At 36.9% G+C, this 26,481-nt stretch overlaps 1 protein-coding gene across 2 annotated transcripts in view; it reads left to right on the top strand.

The window, feature by feature from the left end:
- The window catches only part of ajap1 (adherens junctions associated protein 1), a 100,492-nt gene extending 76,298 nt beyond the window's left edge, over positions 1–24,194 (top strand). For both annotated transcript variants that reach the window (XM_052094674.1, XM_052094675.1), the window contains exons 3-6: positions 16,627–16,714; positions 17,388–17,630; positions 19,588–19,710; positions 21,075–24,194. In XM_052094674.1, the coding sequence (XP_051950634.1) occupies positions 16,627–16,714; positions 17,388–17,630; positions 19,588–19,660 (404 nt within the window). In that variant the 3' untranslated portion in view covers positions 19,661–19,710; positions 21,075–24,194. The remainder of the gene's footprint in view (positions 1–16,626; positions 16,715–17,387; positions 17,631–19,587; positions 19,711–21,074) is intronic.
- Positions 24,195–26,481: the final 2,287 nt, after the last annotated feature.

The following is a 26,481-nucleotide window of genomic DNA, read 5'->3' as shown; positions in this document are numbered from 1 at the left end:
TATGAATTATATTATCTTTTGTTTTTTGCCTATCAAGTTCCAAATAAAAAGAGAAAATAATCTAATTAAATGAAATGTAGCATCTTTAATTGGTAAAGCACCAAATTCACCCGATTATGAAAAAATTGGCATTAACACAGTAAACCTTTTTTTATGTTGATTATTATTACATTTAATTACTTAAACCATGATATAAGATTTTGGTCATACCACCCCAGACAGAAGGTTTTTTTGTGTGTGTGTGTGTGTGTGTGTGTGTATGTGTATGTGTGTGTACTTGCATTTTGAATGTGCAATCAAAGCTGTGGCTTTACCATACTCCCCCAGCAGTATTCTTCCAGCCAAACCACAGCATGATTGAAAGCACTCAGAGAAGGCATCTCCTTTCCACTCCATCTCACTAGTCCTTTACAGCCATCTGTAGCTGCAGATGCCAGGCCTGGGCTGCACTAATAGAGCATTTAGCTGACAGATCCAGCCAAAGTCCCATTCCAAATTGAAATGTCCTTTAGGTGGATAAAGGATTGTCTGTCTCTGAGGTCCCTGCTCAATGGGGCCCCAGCAGCACAGTGCTTCCCAGTACAGACTCATAACCTTCAGCTAAAATACTGGCCCCTGAGTGCGTCTCCTTTGCATGTGTTTCTCAAGGTCTATCGTGTTAAAACTGTGGTATTTTGGTTCTATATTTGTCCTAGATTTTTTTTACTTTCTTTCTTTCCACTACTGCCCTATTTTAATGGCAGTCTCTTGTCATTTTACTTTGTTGGGCCTAATTTTTATTTTGACCAGTTTATTCTGTGTAGTGCTGGCCAGTGTTTAATTCTAAAGAACCCATTAAATCACTTGACAAGTGCAGTTTTATTTCCTGCATTGGCATACTTACTATTTAAACAGGAAGTTGAGGCAGGACATATCAGAGCACATAACCTTCAGTTTACGACATAGCAATGAACCTTGAACCATGATTTTCTATAAAGGTTGAATTAGGAGGAGGAGACGTTCTCTATCCAGAACATTTTATTAGATGAAAATTGGAGCGGGACATTTTTATCATTTTGTCAACTTTTAGGAGCACACTAGCATGTAGATTGCTTCAAAGCTGAAAGACATGGGCGCTAAAAGCCACAAAACTCCAATTTTGACATCATGGGTTCTTTAAAATGGATCTTTGTTATGTCATGTAATAGTTAGCCATGCATTTCTAGTTTTGTGTACACCGTGGTAAAGAGAACATGAAACAGCATTCACAGAATATTACAATATTCAGTGGGAAAGATATGTTTTTATTCATCAGGATTTGATTGGATTGTAAAATGTGGACCATGATGTTATTGGCTTATATTATTTTCGATGGCTGCACGACCTTGGTCAGCAGAATAATGCTTCGTTAGACCAAGCACATTTTTTAAGAAACTATACTGTTTAGGGCAATTTTGTATTTCATGTTGTCTTTTAAAAGCTACCACCAAAATGGCTGAAACTGGCAGTTGTTATCGATACTACTCTATCATACCCTTTTAAACAATAACAGCACCCCAGTGTAATTTAGTAATTTAACTTTCTCTAGTAGAGATATTTTCTGGGCTCGAGGACTGCATGTCTTTGCGGTTTTGGGATTTTTTGAGCTACAGTACCTCTGGGAGTTGGGCTCTTTTGTCCTCATTATTGGCAAGGTGCCCAGGGAAACAACGGCTCACCCCAAGCACCTAAAGCAAGGTGAATCTATCACAGGAACCACAGTACCAGGCTGCTTTACCCTTCTGACACTTTCCCTGATTAAAATTGGTGTGCCTATCTCTCTCATCCCAGCTTCAGGTGAGACAATGTGATGTACTTCCTGTTCTCACAGCCTGGGCCGCAGTAATAAGAAAATAATGGGCATACATTTACATTCATCTACTCTGGTATTATAAAGCTCTATACTACACAAATGTGATGAGTTAGGTCTGACAGAATGGGGAGAATGAATCTTTCAACCTGAAATCAATACATAAAACAACAGGGCAAGAAGCCAACAACTCTGAGCAAGGTCGAGGGCGGAGAGCTCCTCTCATAAAATTTCACAGATGCATAAACGCCTGAATACATTGCCCTACTCTCTCTCAATTCAATCTGCTAGCTTCCATCTCAGAGAAAGAGGGATAGAGAGCAAGAGAGAGAAATTTAAATAGCTGTCCGATATGTTTATGTGTTGGTGAAGCTGGGGGACTCTATGCCAAGGAGCAGTGTTCCGACCAGGGACTGGGATAAAATTAATCCAGTTCTGAACCAAACGTAGGACACAGGGAGAGAAAGTGAGGCAAGCTGTTCCCAGATGCATCTGAAGGGTGAGAACTTCAATATGTAGTAAACGAGTGCCTGAATGCCTCTGCAATGCATAAGACGAAGAACAGCTTTAACCGAATTCTTCTCTAGGACAAACAAACAACCGGTAACACTGAGTGAATTAAAATTGCATGGAACAAACACATCTTTACAGAGTAAATTCTTAACAGAGTTAGTGTTAATTATATTTAACTAATTTACACTCACTTTATTAGGAACACCTATACATCTACTTATTCATGTGATTATCTAATAAAACAATTGTGTGGCATCAGTGCAATGCATAAAAGTATGCAGATACGGGTCAGGAGCTTCAGTTAATGTTAACATCAACCATCAGAATGGGGAAAAATGTGATCTCAGTGATTTCTTACTGTGGCATGATTGTTGGTGCCAGACAGGCTGATTTGAGTATTTCTGTAACTGCTAATCACCTGGGATTTTCACTCATAACAGTCTCTAGAATTTACTCTGAATGGTGCCAAAAACAAAAAAACATCCAGTAAGCGGGAGTTCTGTGCACGGAAACGCCATGTTGATGAGAAAGGTCAACGGACAATGGCCAGACTGGTTAGAGCTGACAGAAATGCTACAGAATCTCGGATAAATACTCTGTACAATTGTAGAGAGCAGAATAGCATCTCAGAAAGCTCAACTCTTCGAAACTTGAGGTAGATGGGCTACAACAGCAGAAGATCATATCAGGCACTTGATTAGGACTATAGCAGTCTCAATAAAATGCTCAGTGTGTATATTATGTTGTAATAAGAAACAATGCATATTTGCAAGTTTGAAATATTGTATTGCAAGTGTCTGTAATTTTTATTATTTATTGACCAAAAAAAAACTACCAATGATGAAAAATCATCATTGGACTTGCCATCAATAATTTTGGTGCTTTGGTGAATGTGTTTTACTTTGATGTCATTGTGTCTCAACTGACCTTAACGCCTTATACCCGCAAGGGGGCGTGGGCGGGCCGTGGGGGCGTGTTTATAATTTTATTACCTTTGTTTTATAACAAATATTCAATCAACTATCATAAACTATGCATCATTTGATAGCTAAAACACTCAAAAATCACGTTCTGAACGTGTTTTTGCAATCAATACACCAGAGAGGAAAGGGTTAAATTAAATGCTGACAGACCGACCCTGTAAATATGAACAAAATGAACGGCAATACTCATCTTTCATCTCCTATGGTTCAGATCAGTTCGGATCGAATCCAAGAAACACCAGCATACATTTCAATGTAAGGGTCTACTCTTCAAAATGCATCCCACTTTTTAATCCAAAACAACAAAAAAATAGGGAAAAAACGAAATATCCTCCTCAGTTTTCATGAGCGCTTCCAGTTAGAGTAATCCATCATGTTCACTTTCAATGAAATATCGATTCTAATTTGTATTCCAATGTTCAAAAACCATCTCTCCCCGTAGTTTGGACTGTTTCCGATAAAATGAGCCATTCCCTGTTTCTCTCCTTCAATCACAGGCTCTGTAATGACCAAAATATGAAGGGAGCGCACCAACAGCCTGCGGGACCTGTCACACTCGCACCTCGTTTTTTGATTGGATAAAAGCCACCCAATGTCTAGTCAGCAAAATTTTGATGGATGGGAGTATTAACCAACTAAAACACGATTGCAGTGATTGACAGTTTGCTTAGTTTACCTCAGAAGATCTGTCTAATACATAGGTCTAATACAAGTGCGTCCACTCGTGCGCTCTTCGGCATTTTACGCACAGCACGCACAGTTTTTACCATTGTTTTGCTACACGGAGCTCGTTTCAACGCGCGGATTTATTCTAACATTATATCTAACAATCTACATCATGGATCGTCGACTGAAGAGGAGTTTTTGTGGTGTTGAGAGTGTTTTGGAGGAGTTAATGAGGAGTAGCGACGAAGAACAGCAGAAAGACGCAGAAACAGACATCTTAGAGAGAGAGAGCACGGTGTCGAGTGTCGATTCGGCTGAAGAGGAGATGTTTCTCCATGGACTCGATCCCATATTAGATCGGTAAGTTGAAACACATCGTCTTGAGTTTTTATGTTTATGAAGTATTGGCAGTTTTTCTGTTCATATCATGTTTTTGATTATAAAATGACTAGCAAAGACACGAGGCTGCACGAGTAGCTAGGTGATAGCTGTATATTATACATAAAGACATAATATTTATATCACACACACACACACACATTATATTTATGATGCATATAATATAACAAAAATATCTTTATCTTTATCTTTCCTGTCTTTCAGTGGCTTTGGTTTCCAGTTGGTAACAAACCTTGTTAGTGACTGCCTTGGATCAACATAAATACTGTAAATACTATAATTGCTTTTTTTTTTCTTTAGTAATTGGATATTTATTATAATTATCAGTTTATTGTAATTTATTTGAGTAAAAAACACTGTTGCAATTACAAATGTTGTTTTCTTTTTATATATTTTATTAATTAGTTGTAAAACGATCACTTTTGAAATGCATACATGAAGTGAGTTTTTTTTGTTTCACTGTTTTTGCTATCAGAATTGTTCAAAATAAAGAGTATTTTGTTAAAATGTTAAAATGTTGTGCTGAAATCATTTTTTCTTGTGTGGTTTGATGAGCAGAACAGTTCTGAATTGATATACATGTATGTAGTATGTAGTGTTTACTCCTTATGTCATTTGGTTACCAGATGTTGATTTGGAGTCTCCAACTGGCCTTTTGGAAAGGACGCCTAGACTTTCCCTGAATAAAAGCTTACAGAAACTACATTTTTGGGAGTATCATCTTCAAATTTGAATCAGAACATGGTCAGACATTCAGTTTTATCTTTATGGTGTTTTCAGGCCTTTAACATAAAAGTCTGATACATTTTTCCCTAAATGAAGTTCATTCATAGAAATCGTGAGTCACTTTCATGTAAATTTGACCTTGTTTTACTCTGTTCCTATGCTACTTTTGAATTAATATGACTCTTGGGTAACAAAGTTTCAAGTGTCTAGTTTAAAAAAATATCAGAGTTATGAATGTGGACCATATGGTTTAGGAGCTACAGACATTTGTATTTGGGTATGTCATTTTCAGAAAATTCTCAAAAATAGGGGTGCTGGTTATTAAACAGATACAGTTGAAGTCAGAAGTTTACATACACTTAGGTTGAAGTCATTAAAACTCAACTTTTTTAACATTCCACAGATTTTATATTAGCAAACTACAGTTTTGGCAAGTGAACTTTGTGCATGACATGAATATTTTTTCCAACAATTGTTTACGGCAATCTGTAGTTTACAGATTGTTACACTTTTAATTGACTATATCACAATTCCAGTGGGTCAGAAGTTTACATACACGAAGTTAACTGTGCCTTTAAGCAGCTTGGAAAATTCCAGAAAATGATGTAAAGCCTTAATTAGACAATTAGCTTCTGATAGGCTAACTGGAGTCAATTGGAGGTGTACCTGTGGATGTATTTTAAGGCCTACCTTCAAACTTAGTCAATCAAAAGAAATCAGCCAAGACCTCAGAAAAAAAACTGTGGACCTCCACAAGTCTGGTTCATCCTTGGGAGCAATTTACAAATGCCTGAAGGTACCACGTTCATCTGTACAAACAATAGTACGCTAGTATAAACACCATGGGACCACGCAGCCATCATACCACTCAGGAAGGAGACGCATTCTGTCTCCTAAAGATTAACATAATTTGGTGCAAAAAGTGCAAATTAATCCCAGAACAACAGCAAAGGACCTTGTGAAGAGGCTGGAGGAAACAGGTAGACAAGTATCTATATCCACAGTAAAATGAGTCCTATATCGACATAACCTGAAAAGTTGCTCAGCAAAGAAGAAGCTGCTGCTCCAAAACCACCATAAAAAGCCAGACTATAGTTTGCAAGTGCACATGGGGAAAAAGTTCTTACTTTTTGAAGAAGTGTTCTCTGGTCTGATGAAACAAAAATTAAACTGTTTGGCCATAATGACCATTGTAATGTTTGGAGGAAAAAGGGTGAGACTTGCAAGCCGAAGGACAACATCCCAACCGTGAAGCATGGGGTGGCAGCATCATGTTGTGGGGTGCTTTGTTACAGGAGGGACTGGTGCACTTCACAAAACAAATGGCATCATGAGGAAGGACAATTATGTGTATATATCTCAAGACATCAGCCAGGAAGTTAAAGCTTGGGCGCAAATGGTCTTCCAAATGGACATTGACCCCAAGCATACCTCCAAATTTGTGTCAAAATGGCTTAAGGACAACAAAGTCAAGGTATTGGAGTGGCCATAACAAAGCTCTGACCTCAGTCTGATTGAAAATGTGTGGGCAGAACTGAAAAAGCATGTGCAAGCAAGGAGGCCTACAAACCTGACTCAGTAACACCAGTTGTGTCTGGAGGAATGGGCCAAAATTCCAGCAACTTATTGTGAGAAGCTTGTGGAAGGCTGCCAAAAAGTTTGACCCAAGTTAAACAATCTGAAGGCAATGCAACCAAATACTAACAAAGTGTTTGTAAACTTCTGACCCACTAGGAATGTGATGAAAGAAAAGCTGAAATAAATCTCTCTGCTATTATTCTGACATTTATTAAAATAAAGTAGTGATCCTAACTGTCCTAAGACAGGGAATGTTTTCTACGAATAAATGCCATGAATTTTTAAAAACGAAGTTTAAATGTATTTGGCTAGGTGTATGTAAACTGAGTTTAACTATATACACAACTTGCTCAGGTTTTCAAGAAACAGAAAAAATTCCATGTTATTCCAGAAAATAATTACATGTGTAGGATGTTTGAGTTGTAGGGATGTAAATGCAGATTTCAGATATAAAATTGGTGATTGAATGACTAATATTTACTTGCTGAAATTAGATGATTTCCTATTAAGTCAATAAGGACATTGGAATGTTTTGGCATAGCAATATGCACAATGGCTTCACTGATATGACATCATGAACAATCCAGTTCTATATATATATATATATATATATATATATATATATATATATATATATATATATATATATATACTTCTATCTTCAACTTCGGACATAATTTGCTCTCCCTCATGTTGTTTCAAACCCTGTTCTGTGAAACACAAAGGGAGATGTTGGGCAGGATACTGGTCTCCAGTCACCATTCACTTTCATTCCATCTCTTTTTCATTCAATGAAAGTGAATGGTGACCAATTCTTTCTTTCTCGGATCTCACGCTCCCCTCGACAGAACCTCCCTGGCAAATTCCCCTGAGGACGGGGCACCCTCTGGCATCCGCACCTAGACCTCTGGAACCTCCACGTCTGGACCCTGCATGGGATGCGGTAGATCTAAGTGGCCTACCACCTGCTGTCATAGACACAATCAACCAAGCAAGAGCTCCCTCTACCTGGCAGCTTTATGCCCTGAAATGGCGTTTGTTCGTTAATTGGCATTCTTCCTGATGTGAAGACCCGTGGAGATATGCAGTCGGGTCAGTGTTCTCATTTATTGCAGGAGAGGCTGGAGGCTGTCCCCCTCCACCTTGAAGGTATATGTAGCCGCTGTATCGGCTCACCACGACCCAGTGGATGGTAAGTCCTTAGGGAAGCACGACCTTATCATCAGGTACCTTAGAGGTGCCTGGAGGCTGAAACCTCCCAGGCCATGCCTGTTCCCCCAATGGGATCTATCCATGGTCCTCTCAGGCCTCCAGAGACCCCCCTTTGAACCATTAGAATCAGTCGAGCTTAGAGCCCTCTCCTTTAAGAAGGCCCACCTGATCGCGCTCACTTCCATCAAGAGGGTTGGGGACCTGTAAGCATTCTCTGTCATCGACACTTTCCTGGATTTCAGTCTGGCAGACTCCCATGTCGTCCTAAGAACTCGACCGGGCTACGTGCCCAAGGTTCCTACGACCTCTTTCAGGGACCAGGTAGTGAACCTGCAAGCGCTGCCCCGGGAGGAGGCAGACCCAGCCTTTTCTTTGCTGTGTCTGGTGCATGCTTTGCATACCTTTGTGGACCACACACAGAGCTTTAGATGTTCTGAGCAGCTCTTTGTCTGCTTTGGTGGACATTGGAAAGGGCACGCTGTCTCCAAACAGAGGCTAGCCAACTGGGCCGTCGACACCATCACCTTGGCCTATCAGACCCAGGCCATGCCCGCCCCCTTGCAGGTTCGAGCACACTCGACGAGAAGTGTGGCATCCTAGTAGGCACTGGACAATGGCACCTCCCTAGCAGACATCTGCAGAGCGGCGGGCTGGGCAACACATAATACCTTTACAAGATTCTACAATCTCAGGGTTGAGTTGGTTTCGTCCTGTATTCTCTCAGGTCTGAGCACGTAGAACTCGAGAATACGGAATGACTGACCGGGTGTTCCGCTTGCACATAGCACCCTTCCCCTCCACTGAGGTGATCACGTGCACTCTTTCTCCCAGGAGAGTCCACTAAACTCGCGCTCCCTGGATGTCTTTCCTCCCTAGCCCTCTGGTCCATGAATTCATGGAATTCCCCACCAGACCCAATACGGGTACTAACTACTCTGTACTGGAATAGGTGTTCCACAGGGTTGGCCTTCACGGATTAATCCCCCTGTGTGTATTTTTCATGGTATGGTCCCCCTGCCAGATGACCCGTGCCAGATGACCCGTGTCTCCCTTGGGCAGTCCCCTATCCTGTATTTGTAGCTACTCCTACTTCACTGGAAGTTGGAAAAGAACAACTTCCCCAATGCATGTTATAGAGTTAAAAGGCCCCAGCTGCTTTAACTCTATGTGATAAACATAGAGAGAGAAAATGGCATGTCGCTTGTCCCCCCCTTAGGGTATGCAAAGAACCCAAAAAGTTTATGACTTTTTTTATAGGCTGTTGGGGAAGGGTACGAGCAGTCTGATGCAGCTTGCTGCTTACAATAGGAGGTTACAATAGTATCCTGGACATTCTCTCCCATACTACAACACTTTATAGTTACCATGTTAGTCAAGCTTCAAAATGGACAAAAATACCATAAAATCACATTGTGTTAGATTTTTTAGGGAAATAAAAAATTAAAATAAAATGACATTTGAAAACTATGGACGTCCAGAGGCATTGGTGCCATATTTGATTTGAAAGCTATGGTGAACAGGAAGTTTTTTAGTGCATTATGACTTAAATTTCAGTCTGTCAAATGAACTCAGATGACTTTGAGAGAACAAGTCATATGTACAACTTTTATGTAGATTTTCTAATGCTTTCTGGAGCTTGACAGACATGGTCAATGTGAACTGTCATTCTTCAAAAATTCCCATTTTGTGTTCCCAGATAAAAAGAAACAAAAATAAGCATATGGGTTTGGAAAGATAAGGACATGAAGATATGCAAAAAAGTAAAGATTTGTTGTGACATTTTATTATTTGTATTATTTATTGTTATTATTTTAAGGACACATACTCAGACACACATAACAAATGTATTATACTCTCTCACCATTGTTTATATCCCTTTCTATCTTTTTTCTTTCTCTCTGCCAATGTATATTATTCAGCCAGAAATTGAGGGCTCAGCACTCCAGAGTTCAGTAGGGTTAAGTAAAGCAGCCCATAGTTTTTGTTTTTTTGTACATCAACACAGTATAGCTCAACTTGGCCCTTCCTATCAGCCCTGAGACATACCTGTATTTGGCTCTAAAATAAGACACGCCTATACAAGGACACAAGAAGGAAAAATTATATGCAAACTGACACCCCCTCACACAGCAAAACAATCACTTATCATATTGCATATGCTGCCCTGTTAGATAAAAAAGGATGAATGCCTTATAAAGGAAGTTTGGGGATGCTATTTGCAAGATGGTATATCACTTTTATTACTGTATACTGAATAATGCAAACAGTTTGACAATTGTTCCAATGCAGCATTTGGCTTTGGTGCAATTGATTATTTTGTTTATCTGCAAGGACAACAAAATATATGAAAGTCTTGAGTTTGTGTCTGCTTACAGCCAAGCACCCCGCCCCAATATCAATGCAAATCTTGTTTCAAATGTCCAAGGTGGCTTTTATCATATAGTAAACAGAGGGTTCAACATAGAATGTGCTGCTCCACATTTATGAGCAGGCTGGTTTAGAATGACCATAGAATACAGAGAAAATGTCCAAACTGCACACCAATAGTATACCAGGGAATAAATACATTACATTTGTTTCACCGTGTCATTTACATTTATTTGAATTTAAAATTAATTACTATAATACTGAGAAAAAAATATTATTATTAAAATATTAATATAAATAAAAGTTTGTATACACTTGACTTTAATCTTCATCTTAAACTTGTGCCACTACTCAAAACCGGAGTGGTATGCAAATTTTGGCATCCCTTTGAAAGTTTCTCCATCTGATCCCACTTTGGGATGGCTTAGGAAGGCTTACAAGTAAATTTCTTTACGAAACTATTAAATTAACAATTGTAATTATTCTTATTTTTTAAATGGATGAATTGCACTGAACAGTAAAAAAGAAGGAGCCAACAAGTGTCCAGCATGCATGTAAGCATCTCGGTTACTGTCATAACCTGATGGAGGGAACGAGAAGTTGTGTCGATATAGTGACACTAGGGCAGTGTTTCCCAACCTTTTTTCTGCCACGCCACACTTTTTACGACTAAAGAATTCTACGGCATACCACTTTCCCACATAGGCTAACCATTGTCAATATGTTTCCTTTTCAAGAACTTGTCCATGTTTTCTGTCTGTCTTAGTAGTGTGTTTACTTGTAATGTAAAAAACAAGTCACATACAGTGCTTGCGTTAGACTTTCTCATAGTTCGTCATTTTGATAAATAGGGTCGTAAAAATTCTGTCACAATCTATTATTACCTGTCATTTTAATTTTCTTATTTTAATGATAATAAAACATTTAATAGCTTTTATTTTCATTCACATTTTCATTTTTAATCATGAACTTACAGGACATATAGCACATTATGCATTTATTTATTATCAGAGACACCACACGAAGCAGATGAATGTTTTTTTCCCCCGCAGTGACAGCGGAGGCCACTAAAATATGAACTATACAATATAAAAAAAAAAAAATAGGCCTACGATTAAAATATAAACAAAACACGTCTGCATCGACTTAAGCTGGGTGCTCGTCTGCGTAACCAAACGCATCAAGGAAGACTGATGTGGAGGCAATTGTCATTAGATTTTGCATCTTTTCCTCGGACAGACGACTTCTCGTGGAAGTTTTAATTTGGTTCTGGAGGCTGAACCCAGCGCCAAGCGCCGCATTGCCCCCCACATGACAAGAGTTGCAGAAAGCGTCACAGGCCGATTTTACGAGTTTGCCGTAAAAAAGGGTGGTGTGCACAATAAACATTAAAACATGTATTTGGAAGAGAGAGAAAAAGCTTACAGTTGCTTTGATAGCAGAAAGTAATAAAAGGATTCGTTTATGTTTAGGTCTAAGCGTTTTCTTGGTGAATTTATATTAGTTCAATAACTGGGGTCTCTGATATTCGTAAACGATGAGGTAAAATTTAATTAAAATAAATGATGAGACATTCAATGTCTCCACAAATTTGGACAGTTTTTAATATTTCTCGTTGCTTAGTACGCAAAAACGCGTGTGTGAAAAACACTTTGGTGTAAAGTGGTGTCACTTCATTGTATTTTGTATGACTTCAATGTATTCTGCAATGCTGACGCGAGTCACATGAAGGACCCTTAATATGTATAAATATCAGTCACTTTTGCACATTAATTAACTTTTGCATGCTTCCCTCCTTTAATACCCGTATGTCCGGGGAGGGGCATGCAAATTATGTTCGCCATTTCTCATTGGCCTTTTCTCAAAGATAAGAGGTAACCAAGGTGCTCAAGAGAGAACCCTAGTGTCACTACATCGACACAACGTTGAGTGAGTGACAGAAGGGGAACTCCTTTAATTAATTTAAAAGGCTCACTACATATTGCATGCACTTTCATAGTTTTAATGACTTTACTGTTAAGCTGTGTCCACACTTTTGACTTGTAGTGCTATAAATAAAATATTAAAATCCTACAACACAAAATATGCAGACAAATGTAATCTAGATAATATTATAAAATAGCTTGCATTACATATGAGTGCACGCTTATAAGCTCTGTTGCACATTCAGATTGACAGTTTTCCCCATGTAAGGCTTCTGTGCCAGATGAGATAAGGTTAACCAATTACTTTGAAATTGAGCCCAGTATAAATGAATGCTGAAACTATGGATCTGTCTTAGATACTGCAAACTCAAATAAATGCTTCAGCCCCCCTACTGTGGTCTTAGATTCTATCTTCTGCTCAGGATTTCAGATCTTTAATATGGATGCTTCTCTTCACAGACTCACAAACACACTTCTAAAATATTGATTTGGAATCCATTAAATTGTTTCCTTCATGCTTATCAGCTCAATTGAGAAACAAAATTGGGGCACCCTTTATATCTAAAAGTCTATAACTGTGGTTTCCCGCAGGGTCTAATTTTTGTCCAATGGAGAGCACAATAGTGTGAAAGACAGCATTGCTAATAGTCCTTGTGACTCTTTTGTATTGAATGGAGAGTCCTTTTTTGCATTAATTGTTGGTCATAGAATTTTAGTCAGCTGGTATAATTGCCATCTCTATCCTGTTGCTTTCAGGTGGCAGACAGAGGTTACAAAAAGCCACTGATATCTACTTTTAAGATATAGTGGGGGTAGTTAATTTAGAATGTAGGCCTATTGCTCTGGTAAAAGCAGCAGGAATTTGCATTTGGTTTGGCACACGATTCACCAAAGGAATTATGCAGATCAGGAAACAGCACAAACTTGCCCACAAAATCGCTGCTGAATGCAATTTCCATGCAAAAATCCGAACTTGCTGGCCGATTCTGAGTGCTAAATATCAGATGCAGCAGACCACCATTCTCTGACACACATTGGCAGGACTGAACAGCATCACTAGTCACATTCACACATACAGCCTTTTCCAGAAAATTGCCTACCATTTCCAGTTTAGAGGTTTTTTGTGTGAACATGACCCTTTTGAAAATACTGGTTAATTTCGCTCTGGCAATTTTTCTTATTGCGAAGTTGTATCATTACCTATAAATGTCCTTATTGATGGTATGTGTGAACGGCAAATTTGGTATATTTACCAGTAAAGGCAACTCAATGATTTTCCTGTAATTTACCTGGTTGCATGTGTGAACGGGGCTACTGACTGCTAAGATCCAGACACCTGAATCATCTCTTTAATATGCAGAACGTGCACTTGATGCATCTGTATTTACGCCAGCTTATAGCAGTCCATCATTCGGACATTATTTGTTTAAATATAGCTAATATGATGGAAAGAAAACGTACACAAACATCTCTTTTAAATTACATTTATTTTTCCGCCTTATTTCATCTGGCGGTAATTGCTCGATTTAAATTGCGGCAGGCAATTTTTGTGAATGAAGTACAAGCTATAATAAGCCTAATTTACATAGAAAGGAGGTGTTTTTGCATGGAAAGGAATGACAATAACTTATTTAAATACTTATAAAATAACTATTTAAATACTTTAGATGCAGGCAAATTCAGTGTGCATCTAATTAGTGAATAATTTGCCTCAGTGTGTCAATGTTATAGCAATCAAAAGGCACTCATAGGCTTTGTTCAGACAGACAGAAAAAAAAAAACAATGTTTTTGGCATGTCCAACTCAAATCGGTTCAGTTGTTTGCAGTCTAAACAGCTAAGTCCATTTTTTTTTTTTTTAATCTGATATCCGTATGTATATTTTTTGAAATCCTATTAAAATCAGATTTTAAGTATTTTTTCATCATTCGGGACACAATGTGACTGTGACATCATACACAAAGTGCTGTAGTCTCTACAGCTGTTTAATTTAGCTAATTTACACTCACATGGCATTCGCTATGCAATGAATGGTGAATGAGTGAACAAGAAATGTATTTTGGAAACAGCATCCAGGACTATGTATGAATCAGAGATGGAAACTCAATGTTACATTTACATTATTTCAAACACTGACAGCTCATATCATTATTATATATAAAATGTGATTATATAGATAGATAGATAGATAGATAGATAGATAGATAGATAGATAGATAGATAGATAGATAGATAGATAGATAGATAGATAGATAGACTGATTTGACTTTGTCAAACTAAGTGTTATTGTATCAAATCAAGATTATATTGAATCGTAAACCTCATATCGCATATCAGTCTGTAGTTTGAAAACCATATCGTCCCATCCCTACTTATAGAGTGTATGCAGTTGTCATGCATATGGGGTTTTCATTATGGGTGTAATGGTTACAATCATGGTTGTCACGGTTTCAGTACAGTTCAGAATTTTGCTTTGTTCAGAAAAAAATAGTACTGCCAAATTCAAAGAATAATCTATTTGATAAACACTTCAACAGGTTTACCCTTAAATAATAATCATGGTTTTACAACAGTTACCATAGTTTAACCATCTTATTTGTAGTAAAATCATAGTAACCACAGTATAAACATGGTTACTGTCATGGTTACGATATATAGTAAAATCATGGTTACTATATAGAAACTGCAGTATTTCTGTTATAAAACCATGGTTAATTGTATCAAAACAATTATTTCTTCTCAGAATACCATGGTGAAATTAATCATGGTTACTACAGTATTACTATAGTAAAACCATGGTTAGTTTTCATCAGAGGTGAGTCACTATGCCACTACTAGGACTTAGAGCACATGGGGTGGCTGTGGCTCAGTTGGTAGAAAGGGTTGGCCACTAATCGCAGGATTGGTGGTTTTGAATCCCGACTCCACATGCCGAAGTGTCCTTGGGCAAACACTGCCCTGGGCAGACACTGAACCCCATGTTGCTACCAATGGCAGGCTAGCGCCTTGCATGGCAGCTCTACTGCCATTGGTGTATTAATGTGTGTGTGAATGGGTGAATGAGTCACAGTGTAAAGCGCTTTGAATACTGTTAAGGTTAAAAAGTTGCTATATAAGTGCAGACCATTTACCATATTGGGAGAAAAAAAAATAAAAATACCTGCACTATTGTGGGGAGTGTCTGCTTAAAAATTTAATGGATTGTGTGCAGATTTGGCTCACCTGTGGCTCTTTCACTGGGTGATGTCGGTGTAAAAGATTAATCATGTATCAATGTATTACTCGTGCATTATAAATAAACCCTCACGCGCATTATTGACATATACTTTATTATAGTACAAGGCACTCGTGTCGAGGCACTCGTTTTCTAAACGTCTTTTGACCATTTCTGTTGTAACTGACTGCAAAAAGAAAATGTTCCCAGAAAGGAGAAAAGCAGAGGGCTTCTCTATCAGTGGCTTGTTTTCTCCGCTTACCATTTTCAAATACACACAACATGTGCAAAACAGTGATGTTAGCAAGTTGACACGTGTGAATCACAGGTGGAGCATAACCATCTACAGATCCATTCAGGTGCATTATCGGAGGTTGCAACAGTGCCTGTTTGTTTGACGCTTTGTTTTCTTCACCAAAACTTGTGCTCTAGATGCATCATTAAACTTGAGGTGAACCATCTGTGAAACATCTACTCAATGCTTTCCGAACTGTGGGTGATGAACCATATGGTTCGGTTTTTACCGAAAACAGTTACGCTCGAAGTTTTCATAGATGTTATCCTAATGATGGTTTAAGTCTTGTGTTAAATGTTAAAAGTCTTTAATGTTGACAGTCTGCAGTTTCACTGAATTCAACAGAGAAAAGTTAGCCATGAAATGCTCTGTACTTTATTAGACAAGTTTGAATAAATTAACAAGGCAATACCTAGAAGTAGACTTTAAATATTTCAAAACAAGCAAGTAACATGTTGTTCCACGATCAATGAAACATGGGTAAATGCTTCACGTTTCAACCCCCCGCAATGGTCAAACAACATCTATGCCCTTGTATAGCCATATACAGGGGTAATTAAACTACCCTTGTGAACATGTCTGGCATGAATGTGAAAATACAGTCATGTCTCTGACAGATATGTTATCTGATGCACCACATGTGTTCAGCATTGTGGCATACTCTCTTTCAGAATGATAAACTTCTCTCTTGTGTCTCTTTGCACCATGTTGATGCTTAAGTCATAACTATGGCAACAGATGTAGATTTTCTGGGTAATTACTATACGCATAAACTGATCCAAGGTTATTACTTGCGAAATGACAGTCTGTTATAAAGATCGGATTTAAAACCAATTGGAATTTGGTGAAATGTGAACAAAACCATAGATGTTGCCATGGAGACATTAATAGCTATGCTCTTTTTGCTGTTTCTGCTCTTAGGTCTGGCTGTTCACCAGATCATCACCATCACTGTGTCCCTCATCATGATCGTCGCAGCCTTGATCACTACTCTAGTCCTTAAAAACTGGTAGGAAACATTCTTTTATTTCAGAAATGTGTCAATAAATTCCTGTCTACCCTACATGGCCAAAAGTATGAGGACAAGCCTTCTTAATCATCATGTTTCACAAGGTCCTTTAATTCCAGTAGAGACAACTCTAAATGCTATGGCATTAAATTACATTCTAGTGGTACAAACATTTGGCCCCTATGAATAAAGCGAGGACAACACCTAGACCTGAACCCCATTGATCACATTTGGGATGAATTACAATGCAAACTGAGAGCTAGGTCCCATCACATAACATCAGTGCTTTTGTGGCAAATCCCATAGCAATGTTTCAACATCTAGAGGAAAGCCTTCCCAGAAAAGTGGAAGCGTTATAGCAGTAAAAGGAGAAGTAGCTCCTTATTAATGGCTGTGGGTTTGAACAAAATGCTCAACTAGCACATACTGGTGTCATAATTGGGTAACTACATACTTTTGACCATATACTGTATCTACTCTTATCGATTTTTGTCAATCACACAGTCTGTTTGTCAATGTGGACAATCTTCCCAGCATTTATCATCCAATTCAGACACTTGTACACAATATGTCTGTGTCGGTCTCCCCTGTTCATGTTAAATGTTAAGACAGACACAGCGGTTCAAGGTATGATTTTATGTTGGCTTTGTGAATTTGGTGCGTGTTTTTGTAGTTGTGCGCAATCCGGGAATGGCCGACACAGCAGCCACCAGAGAAAGATCAACCAGCAGGAGGAGAGCTGTCAGAACCTAACCGACTTCACGCCTGCCCGCGTGCCCAGTAAGGTGGACATCTTCACTGCCTACAACGACAGTTTACAGTGCTCGCACGAGTGTGTGCGGGCCGGCATACCGGTGTACACGGATGAGATGATCCAGCACACGCCAATCTACAAGACCTCTTATAATGGAAAAAGGCAAGATTCAAAGTCTTATACCAAAGTATATGTCCAAATGATAGTATAAGGTACACAAATCTGAGACCACATTGAAAGTCTTAGATTCAAAATCTTTCTCTGTAAGAAACCCCTAAGTCAACCTTATATTGAACATAGACTTTTCTGTGGACTCCACACATCTTACAGGAATAATTGTTTACAGTCTTATTTAAAAAATGTATTATTATAATAATGTTTTTAAATCAGTGGGGTCCAAAAGTCTGAGACCACATTGAAAATCTGGGATTCAAAATCTAATATAAACATGAAAATAGGTGAATGTTTGAGGACTTTTAAAAATGTTAAAAAGTAACTTATCAAATAAGAAAATTTGGGACAATGTTTTATACTTTGTACAAAAGGTAATATTTCCTTGCTTCCATTGAAGCACACAAACTATTGTTTAACATTACCAAATCATGCAGGAATAACATGGATTATCAGGTTTTACACAAACTTGTGGAGTCCAAGCCAGCTATCATTAAAGCAAAAGATGGATTTAAGAAATTAATTATACATTTTCAGGTCAACTTTTCACTCAAATTGTTATACTGATATGTGACCTGCTTCATCATTTTGAATCACTTTGTCCCAGAAACACATTTTGAGTTTTATGCACTAAAGTAAAAAGATTAAAATTATGGAGCAGGTGACATATAATTAGCAATAATTTGTATTAAAATAGAAAAATGCAAAATCGAAGCATTTTCGCTAGTTGTCTTAGATGTTAGGACCCCACTGTTTATCTATTCAAGGAGAAGACCTTGGTTCTGGATACTACTGTTAGATGCTGATGTCCAAGTATTCTGAATTGACAGCCCTGTCTGTATATTCTGACAGGGATTGGTTTCTTCATAGCTTACAGTTAGTTTAGAGCTTTCAGATATAATGTTAGTGTTTATTATGAAAAGTTGAAACACAGGTCCAGAGCAGAGCACAGGGGAAAAAAATCAGTTTCTCACTCACTTTAATGGCACACGTGTTGCTGGTTGTTATTTGCCATTGTGTCTAATAGTGATGTATTTAATATGTTTTTTTCTCTAAAGATACAACTATTACAATATAGGAATAGTAGACCAAAGAATGCCATAATTTCCAAACCCTTATGACTTTCTTTCCTCTGTGGAACACAAAAGGTGAATATTCTGCTGACCACTCTTTGTCCAAATAATGAAAGTAGACTGGTTTTGTCAGGCTCCAAAAAAAAAAAAAAAAGAAAAAGAAAAGTGTGCTACTGTACTGTACATTCCAAGTCTTAATTTGCCATACAATGCCTTTGTGTTACTAACAGACCAAAATATGTTACTGTTCTTAACATAATGCTATCTTTTGGCTTTAGAAGTGTTAAAAATATTGTGTATTTTACTTAATTTGAATGGTTTACTTTTATGATGCTCTCATGTTGGAGCTTAACAGACCCAGTCTCCATTCACTTTCATTAGTGGCAGGATATTCTTAAATAAATTCACATTTTGTTATCCAATGATATACTGTAGAGAAAGTCATACTGTTTGGAACAACATAACAATAAGTAAATGTTGACAGGATTTTTATTTATGGCTGTACTATTTCTTTAATGTGCATTTTAAATAGAACCAGTTCAATCTCTTCTCCCTAAGAATTGTTACAGTATTGTTAAAGCTAAATGGGACGTTGGGTAGTCATGATATTTGCCCTTCCGTTGACTCCTCCATTACAAAAGACTGACTCAATATAAGCATTATCATACTCTGTTGTATGAATAATTTTTGTGCTGCTGCATTTAATGCTGTATGCTTCTGAATACAAAACCTGGATGAGAGAGTTGAAGGAAATGCAACTGTGGGCGCTTTTGTTTGTGGTATAACACACAGCCGCCACATAAAAAGAATCTGGGAGTGGGACAGAAGTGCTTATATCTGCAGGATTGAATAGCTGATCTGTCTGTCTATTTCAGACCGTCGCCCACTGAAAGGCAGCTAATCCCTGTGGCCTTTGTGTCTGAGAAATGGTTTGAGATCTCCTGTTGAGGCCCTTTTACTACCTTTGGGTTGAGCCCACGTCTTCAATATGTGCCCCGGTAAATATTATATTTCAGGTGGCTCTGAAGTCTGCATGGTGTAATTCTGACAGTTTTCTAGTGTTTTTGTATCTATTAGAAAATCACAGTTCCTCAGCCTTCAAAATAAATATTTCACTGAGCTCACACTAGTCATAGAATTGAAGTTAGTTCACATCTTTTTGAAAATTGTGTTGAAATTGGAATTATACCAACAGCAGAAATAGACTAAAAATGAGAATACTAATACAGTCATTAAAGTAAACTTGGGACACATTTAACTTGCACAATAAATTAATGTTAAAGAAATAGTCCAGGTTCAATACGAGTTAAGCTCAATCAACAGCTTTTATTGATTACCACAAAAAATAATTTTGATTTGCCCCTGCTTTTCTTTAAAAAAAGCAGTCTTACAGTGAGGCACATTAACATACTCAGTTTCAAAAGATAAACCACAAGACGTAAACAATATGCATGTTAACATGATTTTAGTGTTATAAAATCACTTACTAACCTCTTCTGTGTAAAGTTATAGCCAATTTTACAACTTCATTGCCATGACTATGTTAACAAACCCTAAAACCCTGAAACAACTGTAAAAATTTGGATTTAAACAATTTGGCCCCCCCTAAAATATCATTAAAATATGTGTATTGTAAATAATATAATGATATATTCTTAAAATAATTGTTTAAGAAATAAAATATTACAAATGCAAATGGGGCAACAACAAAAAAACCTTGGTGTCCCCTTCAAAAATTGCTCTTGAGAATTGTTATGTTTATTGTCCCCCCCAACATTTTGATGAAGTTTTCGCCCCTGCTAGTGCATGTGGAGGCTCACGCTATTCTCACGGCATCAACACACCACTCACCACACACACCCTAGCAACCGGGCCAATTGGTTGCTTAGGAAGCCTGACTGGGTTCACACAGCACGCCCTGGATTTGAACTTGCGACTCCAGGTGTGGTAGTCAGCATCTTTACTTGCTGAGCTACCCAGGCCCAATACATGAGTTTTAACAGAGGAAATAATGTAAATGATTTTATAAAATTATAAGCTTCAAATTTCTGGATTTAAACCCTTCAATAAATTGGCCACATTCACTTCCATAGGAAGTGCCTCACTGTAACCTCGCTTGCTTTTTTCAAAGAAAAGGAGGGATTATTCAGTCAACATTACACCACAAATGCTGTTGATTGAGCTTAAATTGTATTGAACCCAGAATATTCCTTTAATTGATGGTAAAATATGTTTGCTTTTTTTTGTGTGTAGAAATGGTAATTATTTCCTTTACACTTAGTGTACAGCCTCTGTCTTAAAAATGTATTTTGGTTCAATAACTCTCAAATTTGATGTAAAATTCAATCTTCTCTATTTACAGGATCCCATTGGAAAACCTGTGAATCAAGCATAAGAACAAGACTAAAACACAATAAAGCTAAACAAAACCGCAACAACAACAAACAAGCAATTACAGAGATGGAAACAGAGATGAACAAGTAGATTTGTGCAAATGTTTGATCTCTCTAGAAATGGACTGAAGATGTTTATTTTTCTAGACTGATTACAGTGCTATGGATGCCACTCCCAGATTATTTTCCATGGACATGTGGTAATTTAGAGATGATATACCTAGAGCTGATATATTATATACGTAAATAATTGCACATGTGAGTGTGCTGGAGTGGAATTCGGCTGCTGAGAGTTTGAGAAGATGCTCTCTATGGCTACGTCTGCTTGAATGGAGGAAAGACTATTCTGAACTTTGTGCCAATAATGCCATTATGTGCCACTACATATATAGATGGGACACGTTCAGTTTCGTGGAAAATTATACAGACACAACATCAAATAATATTTAGTGACTGTCTCCTAATATCAATCTGTCATACATTTTTGTATAAAAATGTATGAATATGTATTTGAAACATGTTTTGAAATAGCTGAGGAAATGTGTTACAAATGTCCAAAAAAAAAATATTTATATGGAGCACTATTCAGTTAGATTAAAAAAAATGAACCCTTTGAGGAATATACCCAGGTTTTGATTTCACTACATTCTTATAGGCCCCGTTTTAAAGGAATAGTCTCTATTTTTATATAAACTAGGTTATTTATGAGTCAGACAGACCTAATTCAACTGTACTTTTGGGACTGTTAATCTGCAAGCTAAGGTTCCATGATGAGTTGAAAGTTTTTTTTTTAAGAAACCTATTTACAGAATTCAGTTTCAGTATTCATTCATAGCTTATTTTATTTGCCAAAGACACGTTTCCATTTTTTTTTGTATTTTTCTTTTGTACGAGTTTACCTAACATAATCAATGAGAAATTACACGTTTACGGACTCACAGGCCCTCAGAAGTACATCAGCTGGTATAAGGGTCATGTTTAAATAACACAATAATGACTGATTATCCATTAAAACATAAAAAAAATTATAATAATAAACCTCCTCTAAGCATTCGTTTCAAAGCGTATTTTGATAAATCACCAGACAGTGTTTAATAGTCTTGTGCAAAGATTCAAACAGAGAACAAAATGTTTACTTTATTTTCATGCCTAGTAATGGTTCACTGCCAACTTGCTTTAATTTATGTTTACTTACTGTATATTTATTTGCATAATGGAAACTAAATATAAAACAAAAATGTTACATACAAGGAAAATCAAGGAATGTCCTTTTGTGTGACATTTTTTTCTTATTTAAGCTATTAGTTTATAGTTGTTTATTAGTTTATAAGCATTTTGTTTTTTGTTTTTCATAGATTGGTTCAATCGAGCAGAACTGACTGAAAAACGATAATAGTCCATCTGAAATGTTCCTTCACCAGAAAATGAAATGTCTAATGCCAATAATTTTAATAGATATCAGCAGTGCAGTAGTTTGCACAAAGCACTAAACTTGCCAATCAATTTCTTTTATTGATAAATTCAGTGAGTTGCCTGTCAATATAAATGACACTTTGACTTTGTGTGTGTGTGTGTGAGTGTCTGTGTGTATAAGTGCGTGTGTGTCTGAGATCGCAACACTCCTCAAGCATTGCCAGACCAAAGAGCTCTGTTGTGGGTAGTAGTATGTGAACAAACTAGGCCAATTATTCTATATATGATTATGGACATAGAATAAGGGACAAAAAATGTAACTTTAATATCCCCAAATCATTAAAAACAGAAATGACACTGTACAAAACGAAGGCAAACACTGTGAACAGTGAAAGTAGTTGTTTGCAATAGTCTGTCACTGAAAGTGAAATTCTTTGGAGTAAATTTGATTGTACATGTACTGTATTTTGTCAAATGTGACTCAAAATGTGTATAACCACTTTCATCCTCGGAAGACTGCAATACATACAAAGAAGTTACAGTATGTCATCATTATAGAGGTTTGCTCCATAAACTGTAAGTTTTTTTCTTCTTCTCCACAATGTCTGTAATTGACTGATTTACTGATTAATGTGAACTGCGCTGGCCAATCGTTTAGAAAAATCTAATAACCATGTACTAAAGGATTACTAAAGCTCTGTATTATGTACATGTGTAAATGTGTTTTCTATATATTTAACTCTATTCTATCTTGTGTGATTTTTTTTAAGCTCTATTTTTCAGAGAATCAGTGGATACGTTTGAGAAAAAGTTTTTGTTTACATTGCATAACTAGCTACAGATGTTACTGACACTTACTTTGTGTGTCAAGCCTCAAAACCTTGTTTCAGCTGTTGCTGTGGTTCTCCTATTAATTAGGAAATCCCAGGTCATTTGCATTGCATTTTAATAATGAATGGAATCACTACATTTAACAAGGGAAACAGATTTTTTGCAGTGTTTACACATTATCCTCTAATTATGGAAGGGTTTTTTTTTATCCCAAAGAATGTGACAGATCTATCAGGAGTCTATCAGGAGATGAGTCGAAGTATATGCTGAAACAGATTGCTTTAGATAGGACTTGTATGACATACAGTAGATATCTTTCTTTTTTGAGTTACATTAAAAAAGTTAATCTGTGTATTATAATTTTTCTAGCTTTCAGAGAATGAAAACGACTCCTAACTATATCAGTCGACAGCTCAATAAACTAAACGTCAATAAAAAAAAAGCCAATAAACACCACACAGACACCTGGCCCGTATGACTGCCAGCACAGGAGGGGAAGATTTCATGCTGTGAGTCTGATAAACATGTCTGGAGCTTTGATTGAGTATGTAATATTGATTTCTTGTTCAATCTTGACACAGAGCTCAGAATCCGTAGAACCAAAAGCAGAATAAAAGGTTAACTGACCATTTTCATCTGTGCGTTATACCTGAATGTGCTTTTAATTCGTTTAGAATCTATATTAACATTTTCTTTGAAGGAAACAACCAAGTCTGCTCAATCCAGTGCAATATTTATTTTTTCTTAAGAATGTTTAAAAATCAGAGCCCTCCTCATTGTTTGACATGTAAGTTATGCACTGCTTAATTTAAAGGATTATTTTGTTGTCATGTGTTGTATTTGTATTTTTTTTTCATGTGGTACAATACTCAGGCATCATCTATCTATTAAGATTTTATATATATATATATATATATATATATATATATATATATATATATATATATATATATATATATATATATATATATATGATCTTTGTTTGCCTCAGTTTTGTTTAATTTTGTATTTTGTATTGCACATTTGCAGTCCTGTTTCACTATGTCAGGTTTCATTTGGTGCAGAGCGTACTCCTAAACTTCCCCCCAAAAGCCTATGCCTGTCGGGAGAGATTACATCAACTTCCTCCTTATGTGACAAGAGATTGGCAAAACCGTTTAAACTTATAGAAACTGGAAAGTCTTTAGTGATGCTTTGCGAGGACGTATACGAGATGGTCTTTGGCTTTAGATTTGCCGCAGGTAGAATTTATTACAATGCTCCATATTCCATACAAATACAACCTGACACCTGTCCTCTTGTTGCCATAGAAATACAAACTTTGTACTTTGTGTAACTTAACTTTTTTATATTTGTGTCTAATATATCGACGAGTACCTCTTTTTTCTTTTATATAAGATCTATGAATATAGTACACAACACAATATAAAAAATACAAAAATACAAAAACAAAAAAATAAAAACACATGAAAACACAAACATGGAAGCTGAATGAACTGACAGTCTCTGTGTCAAAATAGTGCTGTGTACTTTTATTTTGTGTCTTTGAGACTTCTCTTTCTCTTTTGTAGGTATTGGTAAAGTTACATTTCCAGGTGACATTGATTTTGATTCTTGTTCTTAAGCTCTCTGTGTTTTGGCCACTGTAAATGCAGCTGTCATCAGAATGAATCAGTACATTTAGTACTCTCTCAAGTTGCTATTAATAAGATGTTAAAATGAAATGGGCTGTCTTTCTATAAACAACATAAAATGTTTGTAAAATGATTATGGGGTGTTATTTGGACTGGGAAAATGATATTGAAAATAAAAGTCATTCAGAAAAAGAAAATGACTGTATACAGGCATGTTACTGCTGATTGTTTTGTAAAAAAAATGATGTTACACGCATCCAGTGATAGTTGTTGTTGTGAAAGTTGCATTGAGCAAAATTGCTGGTAGTCACTATCCTTTTTTTGTTTGTTTTGCCTATTGATTGAGCTAGATGTGTCTGTTTTCCAGATGTCTATGCATAAATGCTTTTTTGTGGATAGTTAAACAACCAGGATTCATACACCATCAGTACGAGTTTAAACTGGTTTCATCAGGTGAGCTGACAGATGGATTGCTGTAAGATTTGTCTTAACTGTTTTCCATAAAATGTAACATTTTCTTGTAATTTATCACACGACTAGGCTAAACAAAGTCTAATGAGCAGTGCTTCTCTGATGATAGAGATGGAAAATTATAACAATCCATCATGCCCGAAGGAACAACAGGAGGTAGAAACAATTAGAAAGAAACAGAAAGGGAGCGAGAGAGAGAGAGAGAGACCTAAAGATTGAGGAAAGGATTGTGCCATGAAATCAACACACAAAGTGCCAAAATATTGTCCATGTTGATGGATACCCCAAGAAGCAGATGATTTTTGTTGTTCACTGAAGTTATTCTATTCAACTAAAGTGCCAGATGGGAACTTCAAGGTATCTTAGATTCTTGTGGCCATCGTTCACATCTTTTAACAACACAAACTTTACTGTTTTTATCCTTACAGAACCCATGACATTTTTAAACGTTTGCAGTTTTCTTTCCTGTTTTAATGTAAAATATTTCCAAATGATAAACTGAAAATTTGGGTGGGATATTTGAAAGGGCTCTTCTTTTTTTTATTGCCTTAAGTATTATGTCACAGTCAAAATCTATGTTTTAAGATTCTGTTCTACTCTATTCTGTTCTATTCTATTCTATTCTATTCTCAATTTCTCTCTACATACCTCTGTCACAATTTGAGTTATATCTCTAACAGTTTGATAAATGTTTGTTAGGAAATTTCTTAAGCCGGCTCTCTTATCTGATATCCCCATCTGAATTGGTCGGTTTAATCTGATTTGTTCTTATGCCAGGTCACTTCTTCTCTGGTGCGCTGAAAGAGAGAGAGAGAGAAGGAGAGGAATACCTGCTGTCAGACCTATGCACATCTCTGCATAGAGCTTTAGACAGGAGACAGATCTCAAAGCCCCACAAAGACATCAACCTAAAGCCAGACACGCATGACCAGACTTACACTAGCAGGCAGGGTCCAAAATGCATTTTTAGACACACCCTTCTGCCCAACCAATTGTAAATGAAGAATAATAATATTAAAACAATTAC

Source organism: Xyrauchen texanus, chromosome 27 (genome assembly GCF_025860055.1).
Source record: "Xyrauchen texanus isolate HMW12.3.18 chromosome 27, RBS_HiC_50CHRs, whole genome shotgun sequence".
Classification (NCBI taxonomy): Eukaryota; Metazoa; Chordata; class Actinopteri; order Cypriniformes; family Catostomidae; genus Xyrauchen; species Xyrauchen texanus.
This window is presented reverse-complemented; position numbering and strand designations above follow the sequence as displayed.